This window comes from Monopterus albus, unplaced genomic scaffold (assembly GCF_001952655.1).
Source record: "Monopterus albus unplaced genomic scaffold, M_albus_1.0 scaffold120.1, whole genome shotgun sequence".
Lineage (NCBI taxonomy): Eukaryota > Metazoa > Chordata > Actinopteri > Synbranchiformes > Synbranchidae > Monopterus > Monopterus albus.
This window is the reverse complement of record NW_018128000.1, coordinates 953,803-970,654: the sequence shown is the minus strand read 5'-3', so window position 1 is coordinate 970,654 and position 16,852 is coordinate 953,803. Positions and strand designations below refer to the sequence as shown.

The 16,852-nt window shown below is 40.0% G+C and overlaps 3 protein-coding genes across 4 annotated transcripts in view; all 3 read left to right on the top strand.

Annotated features, from left to right (window-relative positions):
- The first annotated feature begins 533 nt into the window (after positions 1–533).
- On the top strand, positions 534–4,340 carry pex11g (peroxisomal biogenesis factor 11 gamma). Its single transcript, XM_020612078.1, has 5 exons — positions 534–738; positions 1,844–2,041; positions 2,506–2,684; positions 2,753–2,821; positions 2,971–4,340. The coding sequence occupies exons 1-5, from the start codon at positions 676–678 to the stop codon at positions 3,206–3,208; spliced, it is 747 nt and encodes a 248-aa protein (XP_020467734.1). The 5' UTR covers positions 534–675; the 3' UTR covers positions 3,209–4,340.
- An 835-nt stretch (positions 4,341–5,175) lies between these two features.
- LOC109966896 (amyloid beta A4 precursor protein-binding family A member 3) lies at positions 5,176–14,912 on the top strand. Of its 2 annotated transcripts, none has more exons than XM_020612120.1 (11): positions 5,176–5,478; positions 6,814–7,813; positions 8,358–8,388; positions 8,502–8,647; positions 8,889–8,975; positions 9,776–9,952; positions 10,769–10,948; positions 11,790–12,002; positions 13,409–13,528; positions 13,947–14,087; positions 14,244–14,912. In XM_020612120.1, the coding sequence occupies exons 2-11, from the start codon at positions 6,827–6,829 to the stop codon at positions 14,313–14,315; spliced, it is 2,154 nt and encodes a 717-aa protein (XP_020467776.1). In that variant the 5' UTR covers positions 5,176–5,478; positions 6,814–6,826; the 3' UTR covers positions 14,316–14,912. The 2 variants fall into 2 exon arrangements, with proteins under 2 accessions (XP_020467776.1, XP_020467777.1); XM_020612121.1 differs by having other exon boundaries at positions 10,769–10,952; positions 11,794–12,002.
- Positions 14,913–15,441: 529 nt separating this feature from the next.
- Positions 15,442–16,852, top strand: part of abca7 (ATP-binding cassette, sub-family A (ABC1), member 7) — a 27,937-nt gene continuing 26,526 nt past the window's right edge. The window contains 3 exon segments of the mRNA XM_020612032.1: positions 15,442–15,527; positions 16,573–16,670; positions 16,819–16,852. The exon segment at positions 16,819–16,852 is cut by the window's right edge and continues 57 nt beyond it. Coding sequence (XP_020467688.1) covers positions 16,605–16,670; positions 16,819–16,852 — 100 coding nt within the window. The 5' untranslated portion in view covers positions 15,442–15,527; positions 16,573–16,604.

The window sequence follows — 16,852 nt, the reverse complement described above, 5'->3', positions numbered from 1 at the left end:
GACTGGCAATAAATCTTGTGATAGTGATTGCAAATCGGAAAAGGATTAGATGAGTCCAAATCATGTTCACTCATAGGGAATCGTCAATGAAAGAGTCAAAATATTTGCAATTTTAGGATTAAATCAGAAACGTGTGTAAATAAATGATCATTTGATATTTTTAATTCCTAGCAGGGTAGTTTCACATAATAACACAACCTCCAGGCAGGAAAACTGTGAAGTTAAAAAAGCCAAGTGATGTTTCACAACTTTTTGTTTGTATTCAAAATAGCTTTATAAAAGAAATATTAACGTTATGTATGTGGTTTATGTCCTACAACCTCATCAGTCATTAATTTCTATAGTACTTTTATCTTATTGACTAAAATAGCTACATATCAGTAGCCTACATCCGCCTGTATTCTTCAAACAGACATTACGTTGCCCAGACCGAAGAGGGCAGCAGTACACCATTGTCGTGTCGAATCTGCAAGAACGCAAAGAAGAAGCTCTGTTCACTCGGTGATCGTTGACTTTAGTCTGTTCGAGATACTTCCTGTGTCAAAGTCCAGCTGAGTGCTGGTACAGTGATAACCTGGTGATAGCAGTTAAAACTGGAGATGTTTTGCAGAATCTTCACTCATCAGTGCTTGTTTAAATGACGGTGTTGTGAGTGTGTGTGAGCTGCACACCAACATGGAGCAGTCTGTGGAGTCTCTGGTCCGACTGCTCGAGTCCTACAGAGGAAGAGATAAAGTTGTAAGTATTCATAGTGCTGTAAAGTATACACCCAGTGCAATGACTTATTGATCAAATTCTTTTATAAGGTACATTTCATATCCACAAATCTAAATTGGCCAAGAATCTCCCATCTTTTGAATGAATTGTCATCGAATTACAAAACTACTGTATATTGAATCTGTCAAACATAAGAAATGCCAACAAACCTTTATTTAAACCATTTATATTAAACAAACCAGTTTTTTAACTGCAACCTCATTGCCTTTACACCTTTAAGATATTCTTAATGTGTATTATATATTGTATGTTTGCCTTTTTTGGTTCAGTTTAATTATTTATCTACTTTGTTTGATTTTTTTTTCTTTCTGCCCACTTTAGTCTCACTTTTGTAACAAAGTGACATACCCTTGTATTCTATTTATTAATATTTATTGTTATGGATGGCTGCAGATAATTATTTATGTTAAATTGTTTCCAAATAAAAAGTTATAAAGGTTCTCATCTCTCCTCCATGGGGAACAACACCAGAGGCTCAAAACACCAGTTGGTGATAGATAAAGCAGTCACCAACAACTTAAGATCCAGACAGACTAACCTGAGTACAGCCTGGATCAACTACAGGAAGTTAATCAACTCACTGATCCACCTGACACAGATCTTCAGTGAGGACATTGGGATGTCTTTTGGACTGGAGAAATGTGGCTGGATGATACTAAGAAGAGGGAATGTGGTAAAGACTGATGGGTTAGAACTACCAGGGGGCCACATAGCAGACATACAGACCTGCCTACAAGTACCTTGGTATCCCACAGTCACATGGGAACCACAATGGGTAAGGCAAGAAAGACAAAAACGTGCAGGTACCATCAAAAGATAAGACGGGCCCTGACACATGCACCCTGCCAGTCATCAGATGCCCTGCTGACATAGTGAGCTGGCCAAAGCAGGACGTGGAGGCTACTGATGTGAAGCCCTGGAAACTCCTCACAATGCATATGTCATCACTGTTACACTGCTTAAGAGTATACTCACATAGACAGCGCACAAGGTCATTTTTATTTTACCTCCATGGTAAATATACAAAGAAAGGACCAGTATTTTTTCTCTGTGTTTGTCTTTTCAGATCAGGACGGTCTGTTATGGCTCCCAGCTCATTGGAGGATTTCTTTCTCGTAAGGCAGAAGCAGACGTTGCATCCCACCGGCTCGGGAAAAGTCTGCTGTTGTTTTCTGCTCAGCTAAGCCAGTGCAGGACGGTACTCAGGCTCTTTGATGACCTCTCCATGCTGGCTTACTCCCATGGCTATGGTCTTGGAGCTGGGGTGAGCCACACAACGGCAGGGAGAGAGGGGTTCACGTGACTGGTTTATTTCATCAGACTTTATACTCTGTGGTAAAGGTATATCAGCTAATACATGGGAAAGATAAATATGAAAACCTCTTCATCTTAAAGAAAAAAACGCTGGTTATATTGTTAGCATTCCACAGCAGTTCACATGAAGCTTTGACATTGGTTCTGTTTGCTAAGACTCACAGGATACATTGGTGCTTAATGGCAGGGTCCTCAAATTAATTATGTTATTTGTGAAAACAATTCAGACCTTAAATGTGGTGGTATTTTATTTGTAAGTAACCATTTAGGCTACAATATTAAGCATAAAATGATGTATTACCAGAGTGAAGCTAATTTTCATCCATAGGCCACAGATGCATAAATACAGTTTTACTGTGCTTTGGTGTTTCTCTCTTAAATTCAGCATGAATGCATTTTGCATGTCTTTTAAAGGAGGAGGATGCAGGTGTGCGTTGGATATCAGTGCTGACCAACGTGGCCGACCAGCTCTACTACCCCTGTGAACACATCGCGTGGGCCGCTGACGCTGAGCTTATCAGAGTGGAGTCTGGTAAATGGTGGCTGTTCAGCACAGTGCTGTGGGGAACCTCACTGCTGCTGGGAATATTCAGGTGAGGTTATATATAGCTTATTTATATAATAGTTGTATTAGTATGAAGCTGTGAATCCTGTTTTGCAGGTCGCTTCGAGTTCTGCTGCTGCTGAAAAAAAAGCTTAAGAGATGTGGAGGAGACACAGTTGGACACAGGTGTTGTTTCTGCAGTCTTATTCCAAATATTTCTTTCATATTCCTACTATATTCTCTCCAGTTAATATAAGACAGGCTTCTTAACTGAGACAGTTTCTTCTTGTCTAAAGTCACAGTGATAAAATCAGTGTTGTTTATTTTTCCTGCAGTCGCTCTTGGCTCCGCAGACAGATGCAGGGGGAGGTTCTGTCCATCTTCAGCAGCATGGCTGACCTCAGTAACGCCATTCACTGGATGCCTCCTGGCTTCTTGTGGGCGGGCCGATTCCCCAACTGGCTGGTTGGACTGATGGGCACCGTCTCATCTCTGATTGGTTTGATCCAGATGAATGCCTGTGACAGTGACCAGTCAGACAGTATGTATTCTTCACCTCACAGTGAGGCATAGACAAGATGCTTTCATGGCAAATGTACAGTATATTGGTGGTAAAGATGAAAGGATTCATCTGTAATATGATCTGACTCCAGTCAGATAGTCTGTGGAGTTTAATTGCAGCCTTGTAGTGAATATAATGTCCAAAAATATAAAATCATCTAGACCTATAGCTGCATAGTAATGAATAAACTTAATTGACTTCCACGTGACTCGGATGTGACCTACTCTTATAAAAGTTCCACTGGATGTTGACATTTGAGTCAATCATCACACAATGAGAGGCAAGATTAGATGAGATTAATGAATCAGATGTTCTTTTGTTTGGCTCCTATTTCTCATCTTTCAGCTTCAGCATTGTAATCAGACAAATTTATTTACACTTGATGAGTCACTACATGCAAATAAAAGTATTAAATTTGTATACAGTGCAGGAGGTTTTTAGAAAGCAGGATTTAGGTCCTACTGTACATGACAATAAAATGTAAATTACCTTACCCACACCTTTTTATTCTCCAATAGTGTTTTAGTGCAGCCACGATTGTAAATACAACAACTTTGGCTTGGACAATAGCTCTTTTGCCTGAGTGCAAGACTTCATATAGGTTGTATCCTAGTTTGTTAATATGTAAAGCGGTCCAAGACTGCACCCTGCTACTGGCAGAACAGAGTTCATTTTTGCACCAACCACTGTGTTTAACGTAAGAGCAGAGAAGATGCACAATGATACTGTCTCAGTCAATCACATCAGAACGTCAATGCACAATAATGATTGTGGATAGAAATTGCAGCTGTATGGTTATTCCTAGGGGAACACTATGACAGTATGTAAGGTTAATCAGTTGTTGCCTTATTAACATACTTTATATACTGATTTTAAAAATTGCATTGACTTATACAGTAAGTCAACCTTTGGATTTATTGCTATGCCTTGTTAGGGTTGTGATGACTGGACTGCTCAGATTTCTCAACTGAAAATAATATTTCTGTCATGTAATGTTTAAAGATCATCTCAGTGTTTGTTTAAAACATATAATGTCCTCAGGCATTGAAGTTGCTAACTGCATTAAGGTTGACCGCGAGAATGTCAAATTTGCATTAAAGAATCACTAGAAAATAGGCAGCAGATAGGCCTAAATGTGAACATTTTAAAATAAACTTGATTTGACTTCTTTCTGGATCCATTTATTGGCGTTTGATTGAGCGCGACTTATGACGTGTGCGAATGTTGTCTTCAAATGCTTACGGACATATTACATTTGAAAGCAAAGTGTCTTGGGCGCAAAAATAATAATTAAAAAACTAAAATAAGCAAAACAAACAAACAAAAAAACTCTTTTGGTCCCAAATTGAAATGTGCCAGTTATTGTGTGTGTGCTTGTATGCGTGAATGGGTGAATGGGAAATTTGTGTAAAGCATTTAGAGTGCGCTTCAATATGTAGAAAGGCGCTCTAGGTATATGACCCATTATGGAATTAGAGGTGCTCAATTCAAATATGACCTTTCCTTTGTAAGCTATAGAATACATAGGATGTCTATGAAAAAAAGTCAACTAGCTTTCGAGGGGCGACAGTGGTGCAGTGGGTAGAGCAGCTGTCTCCCAACCGGAAGGTTGAAGGTTTGAATCTCGGTGCCTGCAGTCCACATGTCGAAGTGTCCTTGGGCAAGACACTGAACCCCCCCACCCCAAGCTGCCCGTCATGACCGCGCGCACCAGCGGCCCGGCTGAACTTGGCTCCAAACACGTTGTACGTGTCACAATGTTACAATGACAATAAAATAAAGCTTCTTCTAGCCTTAATGACAATTTCTTCTCATGCTCAGAGATCTTTCTATCTGTAATTTAACAAAGTAAACAAAATTCACACATTGCCAGCGCCATATCTTACAAACCAGAGCCCATAAACCATTTTAGATAGCCTACCATTTTCGTTTTCAGTGGCTCAGAATTTGCAGATTGATTATTTTTGTTTTGGGAAGTTACGGGAGTACGTGAACACAGCACAACTACAGAGTGAATAAGTAAAAGCTGTTGAGTCGAGAACAACAACAGTAGCAGCAATAATGACAGAGAAGTCCTGTTTAATATGGTAGCATTTGTAAAACTTGTGGATCATGTGAAAATATTATGTTGAACAGTGCTGTTGTTGTTAGTATGACGCATATAACAAAACCAAAGTTTTGGAAAAGGCTCAAATATCAAAGCACGTCAACTTGTCTGTCGTGGCACCCAGAGGAGTTTCTGTCTCTAAACAAAGAAGCAGAGAAAGGCCGAAAACATCAGGTGAGAGCGATTGTTCTCGCAATTTAAACCGATATGCTTTAATATAGAAATAGAATGTTTTGTCAATTGACTCCTGTTGTTTACTGCGGTTTTAATTAGTTACGTATTAGCTTTTAGCTACCTGTACAGCTAAGTGTAGTCCGTTCCGTTTGGAATTTCAAGCTCTTTTGGTGTGTTTTTGCTTTACATTAGCATTAACACTAGTTTTTTGTACTACCCGAGCTGTAGTCCGTTAGCTCCTAACGTTATGTGTCAATTAACATTTCGCTTAACTGTTTAGTTACGTGTTGTATATAGTAGCTAGCTAGTTATGACAGCCTTTAATACAAAAAGAGCAGCCTAAAGCTCAAAGTACAAAGGACAATATTTACAGTATGTATAACCATCAAAAGGCCACCAGAGAACACTATGCCTGAAACGCCTGTTATCTATAAAAAAAATCTTAATTCCTCTCTTTCAGTTCACATTCCATCTTTATCGATATTGCCAAAAATCAACTGCCTGGAGAAGCAGACAGCTTGGTAATTAGCTAGCATTAGATGACAAGACTGGGGAGTAGATTCTAGGGGAAGTTAAAACTGTTTTGCTGTATATCCCCTTACCTAAATCCAAACCTAACCTTCACCTTAACCTCTACTGATACTTAACCTAGCCCCAGTCTAACCCTGGGTTAGCAGTTACTTCTGCCTGTTCCCGAATCTTGAGATATACCCATGGTAATACTGTTACAATGTGCTGAAGTGCAAACCAAGCTTCATTCAAAAACCTTAAATTTTACAGTGCATTCTTTATTGATGAACGTCGTAAGACATTGCAACAATATTCAACAATAATCTTACAAACCAGGCAGATGTTCTGGTAAGTTCGTCAAATAAATGATCCACAAAGCATCATATAAAACAAACATAATCACCGTTTTGGTAAGCCTACCTGTTCACACCACTGTTAAGACGCACTAATAGGCAGCTGTAACGAGCTCAGAGAAGAAAATAACCAAAACATCATTCCTTGAATCAATTCAGTGAATGCAACGTTAACGAATTAAAAATCGTCGAAATCGGTTAAGTTAATGGTCATGGTGGAATGAGGACAACAGGGTGTATGATTGTATGTCAGATAATGCAGATGCAGCTGGCTCTATTAGCACTAAAGGTGTACTGGGACACACTCTAATACTGCAGCAACTCTTATTTACATGAGTATTACAACTTTTTGACGTTTAATTACAGTGACTAACAGGTAGTTGGAAACCATGTGAACCAAATCCATGATAAATCTGTTACATTGTGACCTTAACCAGGAATCAGCACACTAATGACAGTTAATCTCTGACAGGCTTTCTCACAAAATGGACTCAGATGTCAGCCCTGCTGATCGAACAGCCTCTACACCGGCAGATGCCCAGTTTTCTGACCCTGTTCTTGTTGATGGAGTCTCTGAGGTTGAGGTCAGCAGATGTAATGTGGCAGCTTCGCCAGGATCAGATGTGAAGGATATGGACTCCTACAACATGTTCGAGCCTCCGCCATTAGACTGGAGGTCTGACTCATCCAGTGCGGCAGGCTCAGCAGATGAGCTGGATCACCTTGGCTTCTTTCCCTCTGCCGACAGCCTGGACAAAGTGAGTCCAGATGAGCCAGAATTGCCACCTTTGGACAGGAGTGACACAGTGACTCAACTTCACATAGACCAGCAGGAGCTGTTGCAAAATAATGCCAAGCCAGTCCAGGGGGCTGAAGTCGAGGTAGAAGAAGGGGATGCAGCAGTTGATATGGAGGAGAGGTTTGAAGACTTAGAGGCAGGCCAGAAAAAGGTAGCATTTAGGGAAGTCGAGAATATTGTCACTGAAGAGGAGGTTGCTCACAGAAGATCAGGGGATGAAGACCACAGCTGCATCCACACCCTGCTCAGCCAGCTTCAGCTGATGGGAGAAGAGTCTTATCCCAGTCATCAGACACCACCTCATCATCAGTACTCCGGCCTGTCTGAAGCATGTGCCTCCTCCCTAACCACAGACAACAGCACTGAAACTACAGGACTACTTTTTGCTGAAAGGCATCAGGGAGACCTGCTGGGACTGCTCCAGTGCACAGAGATTGGTACTACACTGCATCCCACCTGTCTGCCACACAGAGGGGAGGTGGATGCGGTAGTGTCAACTTCCTACAGTCAAGAGGATGCTCAGAGGTTCTGGGGGCATCATGGGAATGGTCAGCATTGGCGGCACAGGGATTTGTCCCTCACTTCCCTGCCCGATGATGAGTATCCAGAGCCAGTGTGGATGAAGCTGGGTGAGGAGCCTCCAGAGGAGGAAGCTGGTGCAGAGAGCAAGCAGGTAGGGTGAGGTACTATCGCTTTTCAGTTAACATGATGAACTGTAGACTTTGGAGTATCAGTGTGTAAACTCATTAATTTTTAAACTGTTTAGTTAAAAACTGTCTACAAAAAAAATTGATTTAAAATATAGTAGATTGACTGCATCTGTCTATCTGCTGACACATCGACGTTTGGCCAATGATAACATTTAATTGTTACCTGTAACTTTTGTTATGACTGAAGCTGACAAATATTTCCAGGGTGATTATGAGTTGTGTTTCTGTTTAAGTATACAAAATGTCAAATTAAATCAAAATTTATAACAGATGACACTCACAGCTCATCAGAGCCCACTGTTTTCTCTCAGTCTGATAAGAATCCAAAAATGGTATAAAACAGTGAAAAGCAAGATGGCTTCCTTCCTTTGTTTGTGATGCTTTAACCAGTGTTTGGTCTTTTTAAGCTGCTAAGTAACTAGAATGATCATTGACTTTTATACCTTGTACAACTCAGACTTAGCCGTTTTAATTTAAAATAAACGTGTCTCTTTGCTGTCATTGCAGAACACTGATGACCATCCTTCATATAAAGATGGTGAGTGCTTCACTACACTTATTTTGTCTTGAAGAAATTCAGCAAAATTATGTCAAATATCATAATAAAAAATGAGGCAAAGCCATTTAATGTTAATATTTGCCACTTTTTAGTGCCTGGTCCGTGTGACCCCGAAGACCTGCTGGATGGAGTAATATTTGGTGCAAAGTACCTGGGCTCCACTCAGATCAAATCAGAGAGGAATCCACCTACGAACATTCGCATGGCCCAGGCTCAGGAGGCTGTGGACAGAATAAAGGTAAACTAACGTAAGAGATGCACTAAAAGATGCTCACAGTGGACACTGTTTGAAACAGAAGCGATGACTCTGCACACCTGCTTCGACTGTGACACCAGGAGTTATTGTGTTACTTCACTTGATAATGTATTTCTGTTGTTGTTTTTATCATGACCACACTAACTTGAATGTCATCAATTGATATACTCATAAACATTGACTTGTACTGGTACTGTATAATAAATGTGGCTGTTTCCTTCAGGCTCCAGAGGGAGAGTCGCAGCCGATGACTGAGGTGGATCTGTTCATCTCCACACAGCGAATCAAAGTGCTGACTGCTGACACACAGGTATGTTTAGCTGGCCGCTCATAAGAAGTCATGTTTTAACCCCATAGTTTTTAATTGTTTTCCTTTTGTTCCAGATTTTGAATTTTCTCATAGCACTAGAAGATTTGCTTTAAATTAGAAAATGTTTTAGTAATTTTAGTAGTGTCATTACAACCACTTCAAAAGGAAGGCAACTTTATTTATATAGCTCATTTCATACACAAAGGCAATTCAAAGTGCTTGGAGGAGTTGAGAAGCATTTAATTGTCCCTACTTGCTAATTAAATCCAGGGTTTGACATGTATTAGTGAGCTTTTATTTTATATGGCAGTGCCACACTGAGCAGGAATAGTAGTCTGTTTTTCTCCCCTGTGTGGTTCAATTGTCAGGAGAGTAAAAGGAGGTCATTTACTGTCAGCTCACTCCTGTTGCACCTCACTGCACTATACTTAACAAAAATAATCACAGCTTATTGGTGATTATTTCTTTTCTTAATTTTACCATTTGAGCCACACAGTTAAATTTGCAAGAAATGACATAAATCACATAATCCTTTTTACAGAGTACATGTTTTTCTTCTATTCTGTCCTCACAGCTCATTAGTCCAGTGTTTTTGGCAGCTTACCATTGTACATCTCAGCAAGAAGAGTTTTGGAAATGGCCTCTCTATTTGAAAGTACCAGGCATAATAACAGGACTGACAAAAAGAGAAAACATAAAGCGGGATGATGTTCTTTGTGATATATTAGCTATTTAAGGAAGGTCTCTGCAAGTTTCATTTTCTAAAATGATTAACCCTCTAGTGTCGTGTTGACACTCAGGAAGCCATGATGGATCACGCTCTGCAGATGATCTCCTACATTGCTGACATCGACAACATTGTGGTCCTGATGGCACGAAGGAAACTCAGAAGGCAGGATGGTGACTCCTCTGCTAACTCTTCATCTTCCACAAAGAAGAAGTGCTTGATGATCTGCCACGTCTTCTCCTCTGAAGATGTGAGTCCATTGAAAGGTCTTATACCAGCATGACATGTTTTTTCTTTTAGAACAGAAATGTTTTGGTGTTTTCTGGGCTCCAACAGCTGCTGGGCTTTGAGAATAAAAATTGTTTCTGTCTTTGCTTTTACATATGACCTCAACTTCAGTTGACTTGTTAATTTGTAGCCTTGTACATTTAGTTACAGACATTGTGATAGTTAGACATCTGATAGTTCAAGGCAATATTAAGGTGTCTCTTCCTCTGCACAATGTTGCATCTTGGATCAGATGTGTTGCTTTCTCCCAGACAACAGTTTCAGCTTGAGCTTGGCCTGGTTTCCTTCCCCCAGACAGGCAACGAGTTCTCCTGAATGTAAAAATGGTCTGGCTGTTGTCCCAGTTTCCCACTGTTGGCAGGACTGAATAGGAGGAGAAAGAGTTTCTTTTAGAAACTAATTAGCTGCAGGATCATGAATACCATGAAACCACTGCTTCTACTGCTCATTTTCCCCAGAGTAACTAATATAATATGAAAGGTTTTATTGTGAAATGAGGCTTACAATGGGTTGGAGCAAATGAGAAGGAGAATGTAGCAAGTAAGTGAAATATAGATAATTTTTATAGGTAAATGGGGAACACTTTGGGATTTGATGCTGTATAGGTTTTGCAATTTATTTGCTTTAATTTGTTCATATGAAAACAGTGAGTAATAGAGGGCAGGACAAATATTTATATTCCCTTTAAAATTTTCTGTTCAGATGTTAGTCTTCCAGTAGACTTAACTGTAACTAAAATGAGTCCTTTTTCTTTCCTCCTTCTTGTCTTTCCATTCAGGCTCAGATCATAGCTCAGGCTATTGGTCAGGCATTCGGTGTGGCCTACCAGCAGTTTCTTCAGACCAATGGCATCAAAGCCAGCAATCTTGGGCCAGGCGAGTACAGTGACTACCTGGAAAATCAGGAGCTCTACAATGGAGACCTGGCCCACTTCTCTGACTCTCAGAACCTCAGAGATGTAAGCAAAAGTATTGTGGTTGCAGATCTTACACTACAGATGTATAGTAATCTCTGGATGGTAGTGGGGATAAGTTCCCATTCAGTTGCAGAAGATGGGCTTTAACAAGATGTCTAGTATTCACTATTTGACAGTATATATGAGAGAATAATGAAATAATAATCATTGATATTCATCTTAGATTATTCAAGATTTCCTTAAAATCATGTGTCAACATTTCTCTTCTAAATTTAATGTAACTGCCATCTTTAAACTGACACAAAGACTTCCTCCCCATAGATTTTAGAGGTGGCTCCAAAACTACAGACTAGTCTTGCATAAAAATTCACTTCTCCACTGTCAATCCATCTGGTCATTATGTTTTTGTTCATATTTTAATAATAAGGGGGTGAACAGTTATACATTATGTTCATAAGCATAAGGTCACGTTTCTCAACTACACTTGATTCCAAAGCACACAAACGAGTATAAGAACATGTTGTGCACAAGTGAAGGAGGTATGACACTTACAAGGGTCATGCAGTATGTGAAAAATGTACTTTCTGACTGCACATGCTGTAAACGCCTACAAGTTTGTAAATGCAGATACCTGATGCAGTAGCATGTACACTGTACTGTAGAAACACGTGCACGTCTATTACCCATGCCACTGTTTGCATCGACTTTTGCTTTGACGGCTTTAATTCCTTAATCATGTCAAACAGTGGATCTAAGTATTAACACAGGGTTTCACAGAGAAAAATGACTGAGTAATAATACAAATGTCCTTATGTGCATATTACAGCTTCATGTTGTATGTGCTCTCTTGCTCTAACCAGAATTATGTCTGTCTCTGGTTCAGGTAGTCATTACCAAGGCTCCTGGAGAGATCTTGGGGCTGGCGGTGGTGGAGTCAGGCTGGGGCTCCATCCTGCCTACTGTGGTAGTGGCCAACCTCCTTCACGGAGGCCCTGCTGAGCGCTGCGGAGAACTAAGCATCGGTGACCGCATCATGTCCGTCAACAGCACCAGCCTGGTGGGTCTGCCGATCGCCACCTGCCAGAGCATTATCCGGGTAAGAAGGGAAGACTCATGGTGAAAATATCAACCATAATATTAACAACAATAGTAAAATTGTTTGATTTTATGCTTGAATGTGAATTTCTCAAGTGGTTTCACTGTGCATTCAAATGAGCTTGATTGTGTACCGTCTTTGGATGCTTTAGATGGCACTGTGTTTCCATGCAGTGTGGCAGTCTATCAGTATTGATTTGATAGTGGATTCTAGAGCTGAAATAATTTGTCTCTTGATAGAAAAGTAATCGCATATTTTGATAATCGATTAATTGTTAAATAATTTTACATGCAATACTAAATATTTTCAAATGTACCATTTGGCTGCTTTTCTTGGTCAACATGTTTGTACCGTAATTTCCAGACTATAAGCCGCACCCACTAAATGTTAGATGAAAAAAACATTTTGTACACATTGTAACATGAGATATTTCGACAGCCAGATCGATCGCCTGTAACTTGAAAGCTGCATCATATGCATTTCGTCGCGTGTTGTCCATGATGAGGGTGTGGGCATGAAGCGACAAAAGTAGCGGCTTATAGTCCAGAAAGTACGGTACCCGTGTTTGGGTTTTTGAGTGAACAAAACAGACCACAGATTTGTAGGGATTACTGATGTGTAATGACAGTCATGTTTAGAGATTGAAGAACAGTCTTTGAAACATTTACTTGACGTGGACCCAACATCATGAATTCCCAGCATCATGACTAGGAGCAGTACAGGCAGCACAGCAAGAAGCTTCCAGGTTCAAACCTGGGTTTTCCCTGGATAATCCTCCTTAATTAATGTTCTTCCTCTGCCTATGTGGGTTCTCTCCGGGTACTCTGGCTTCCTCCCACAGTCCAAAAGACATGCAGTTTAGGTTGATTGGTGACTCTAAATTGCCTGTAGGAGTGAATGTGAGTGTGTGTGATTGTTTGTCTACATGTCACCCCTATGATAGATTGGTGACCTGTCCAGGGTGTACCTCTGTCTCTTGCCCAATGTCAGCTGGGATTGGCTCAACGCCCCCACTACCCTATTCAAGAATACTCGGTATAGATATTAGATGGATGAATTGCCCAGCAATCAGTTTATATTGTGAAGCATGTAAAGTTTAGTGTTTTGAAACCTGAGGCTCTCAACATGTGTTCACATGGTAAAAAATGACTTATGTACAGTGATTGTGCACTGACAGTTCAAGCACAAGATTTTATAGAGGAGACTAGCACCAGTTGCTCGCAGGTCTTGAAAGCAGAGAGATGCAGCACATATCAAAGGTAGAGAACTTCTGTGATAAAGGAACCTACAAGAACTCCTCAGTGAGGAAACATAAAGCCACAGCACACTGACAACCCCAAAAAATACTGGTGTCATCTTGGATAATCCCCCTTAATTTGTTGTTTCACATTTTGTTTTCCTCTCAGGATCTGAAAAGCCAAAAGTATGTGAAGCTCAGTATTGTTCACTGCCCTCCAGTCACCATGGCGATTATCAGGCGGCCAGATCCCAAGTTTCAGCTGGGCTTCAGCGTGGAGGACGGCATTGTACGTCAATATTAATATTTTTACTGTGTCACTGTTTTGTCACGTTTGAAGTCCAGTCCACCTAATGAATACTGTTGTAAAAGCTGTTGGCAGAAGTTATCTGGAGGAAAGTTGGCTGTGATTGAAGGATATCTAATTAATTGGCCAGCAGTAGAAAAAAACAGACCTTGACTGGCAGCTTACTGGTGTGAATATGTGCAACATACATAAAGGTGTTCTCATGATTGAGCCTGATGTCATCATTCCCTTTGTAAATACAGACTAAATGGACTACATTTACTATGTTAACTAAATGTGAACCTAATGCACCATGGCAGCATTCAGCCAAGTACACAAGTTCTGAAAGTTTCAATTTCATCTGCTCATTTATTTATGCTTTCATGCAAATTTAAAGCATCCCTTGGTTTTTCTTTTGCAGATCTGCAGTCTGATGCGGGGCGGTATAGCAGAGAGGGGGGGCATCCGTGTCGGGCACCGCATCATTGAAATCAACGGACAGAGTGTGGTCGCCACTCCGCATGACAAGATTATTCAGATCCTGACAAATGCTGTTGGAGAGGTGAGAGAGCAGGGAAGGCTTACATGCAAAAAGAAACATTATTTAAATTCAGCAATAGGTATTTCACTCAAAGTTTATTTTTTATATATTTGAACCTGAAAATAACATTTGTGCAGCGTAAATTATGATCCTTCCCACCCCCCTCTCTCTGGACAGATCCACGTGAAGACGATGCCAGCCTCAACATATCGACTGTTAACAGGGCAAGAACAGCCAGTGTTTCTTTGAGCACTTCCTGCTACATCAAGGACAAATACTGCACAGTGCTCTGCTACATAAACTGTTGCCAAACTCAGAAAATATTATGCAATTATCATACAGCATATCATAAACTGTTGTCATACCACTGAATACAACAAAGTAATTTAGTTATATATTTTTAAGATGTAAAGAGCTTTTGAATGTTGTGAAAGGATATTTTACAATGACAGGGAAATACCTTAACTCAATTTATATTTATAAGATATTTAACAGTACAGGCAATAGCTGAGATGCAATAATGTTTAAGCACATTTTTTTTTTACTTCACTAACTGGATCAAGTATACTATACTCATATGAGTGTGCACAAAGGCACTGTGCATTTCATTTTGATGTGCTTCCAGCCCCTCATGTACATGTGCACATCACCCAGTCTCTGTCACAGGTTTCAGAGAAGGCTATTTAGTGCAGAGCTCTGGTTCATTCAGTTAGTGCTTCCTTGACTGTACCTGACGGAAAACAGATATCATGAACAAATGGGAATTACTGCCTTAATAGAAAGAGAGATGCTTATATTTTTGAGACTTTGCTGTTTTGGAAATTCATTAAAATAATCTTTAAGATCTCTTTTTGATGTTATTTATTGAGAGTCAATGTAATCCGGGGGTACACCCTGGACAGGTCGCCAATCCATCGCAGGGCTAACACATAGACGAACAACCACACACGCGCACATGCACTCCTATGGGCAATTTAGAGACACCAATCAACCTAAGCTGCATGTCTTTGGACTGTGGGAGTACCCGGAGAGAACCCACGCAAACACAGGAAGAACATGCAAACTCCACACAGAAGGGTCCCGGGTGGTGCCCGAACCCAGAACCTTCTCGCAGTGTAAAATGTAATTGTATGTTGCTTGTATTAATAAAATAATACCTTTTCTCTTCCTAGATTTTGTAAGAATACAGCTGTTATTATGAAAGGACCTGTAAGCAGCATGTAACGCTGCTGTCAATGACTGGCCAATCCGCTGTCGTCTGTTAACAAAACATAGATGTAAACCAATCAGATTATTTTCCGGCTTCTTTGACAACCGCCCTGAAATTTTCTAGCCAATCAGCGTCGTCTGAGGGCGAAACTGCACCTCCCGATACAAACATTCGGGAAATGGTGAGTCAATGACAAGCTGCCGACCGTTTATCGCATGGTATATAGTGCGACTTTACAACCTGTCAAAAAGGTAGTCGTTAACTGCAGTTTAACGAGTATTTGGAGCACTTTAATCATTTAGTTATCCTGTTTAAAGGAACCTATTTATTCACTGACAGTATCACTGTGTAACATGCTAGAAATGTCTTGATGTAGCTTTACCACTAGCTGGTTAGCCAAATTTCCTTTAATTATCTTACTGTTATAGTTAGTTATTTATCGTTAATTATTTGATTAATCAATTTTTCAATTGTCAGACGGTGAAATAAATTGGTAATAATAGCATTTAAGCAGTCTTTTGATTTTATTTTTCGTTTGACGAAGTTGCGTCCCAAATGCAGATATGCCTTAATATTTTTCAAGCTGTGTTAAATTATTACAAGTGTAAGATGTAAAATAGAGTAACTTACCACATTACTTGACAGAGATATTGAAATACATTGAAAGTTTAACCTGTGTTTTCCATCTGTAAACCTAAGGCTCTGAAAAGTAGGAAGAAGAAGAACGGAGTGAAGTTAAATGGTTAAAACAGGGAAAATTAAATGTCAAAGAAAATACAGTGGTTACAAAAACTAGAAGCGTAGGCTAAATAAATGCACATATATAGTTTTCAGGTCGACAGTAGCTGTGGTTGATTTCCAAAGGAAATGAACCATAGTTAGCCTGGCACAAATCATGATCCAGACCCTCAGATTATTTACTACAACACAGACACTAGTAAGATGCCTCAGTCTAAAGGCATTCACAGAGCAAAAGTGAATGCTAAGTCTCAAGAGTGGTACAAGTAAGCTGTTGGCATCAGGAGGATTTCAGGATAAAGCAGAGGCTTGTCTGTCTTGAGCAGATCACCGTAAGCACCAAAGATAAATATAAAAAGAGCCTGTTGGATCTCTGGTATAGAGGAGGTTTACATTTCTTCAGTGTATTATTGTTAAAGGAAAGGGCATGAAATAGATTTTTTTATTTAATGTGAGAAAAGTTGCCATTTCTAAACATTACTTTGTATATGTTGGTATGCACTACATACAGTATGTATGCCCCTTGAATATTTTCTTACCACATTTTGTGTTTTTCAGGATCACATCATGGCAGGTACCTGTTGAGAGCTATGAATATTTTTAGGCAGATCGTCCTCCTGCTCTGGAAGAACATCACATATCGCAGGAGGAACAAGGTGGGCATGTTTTCAGTTCACAGAAATATAAAAAATAGTTTCTTGATTCAGTAAGGACAAATATGAGAGACACAGCATGGATATTAAATGAGCACATTGTTTTTACAGCCGAGTAATACTAATTGACCCATATTATCCACTCATGCAGATCCAGCTGATTATTGAGCTCCTCTGGCCGCTCT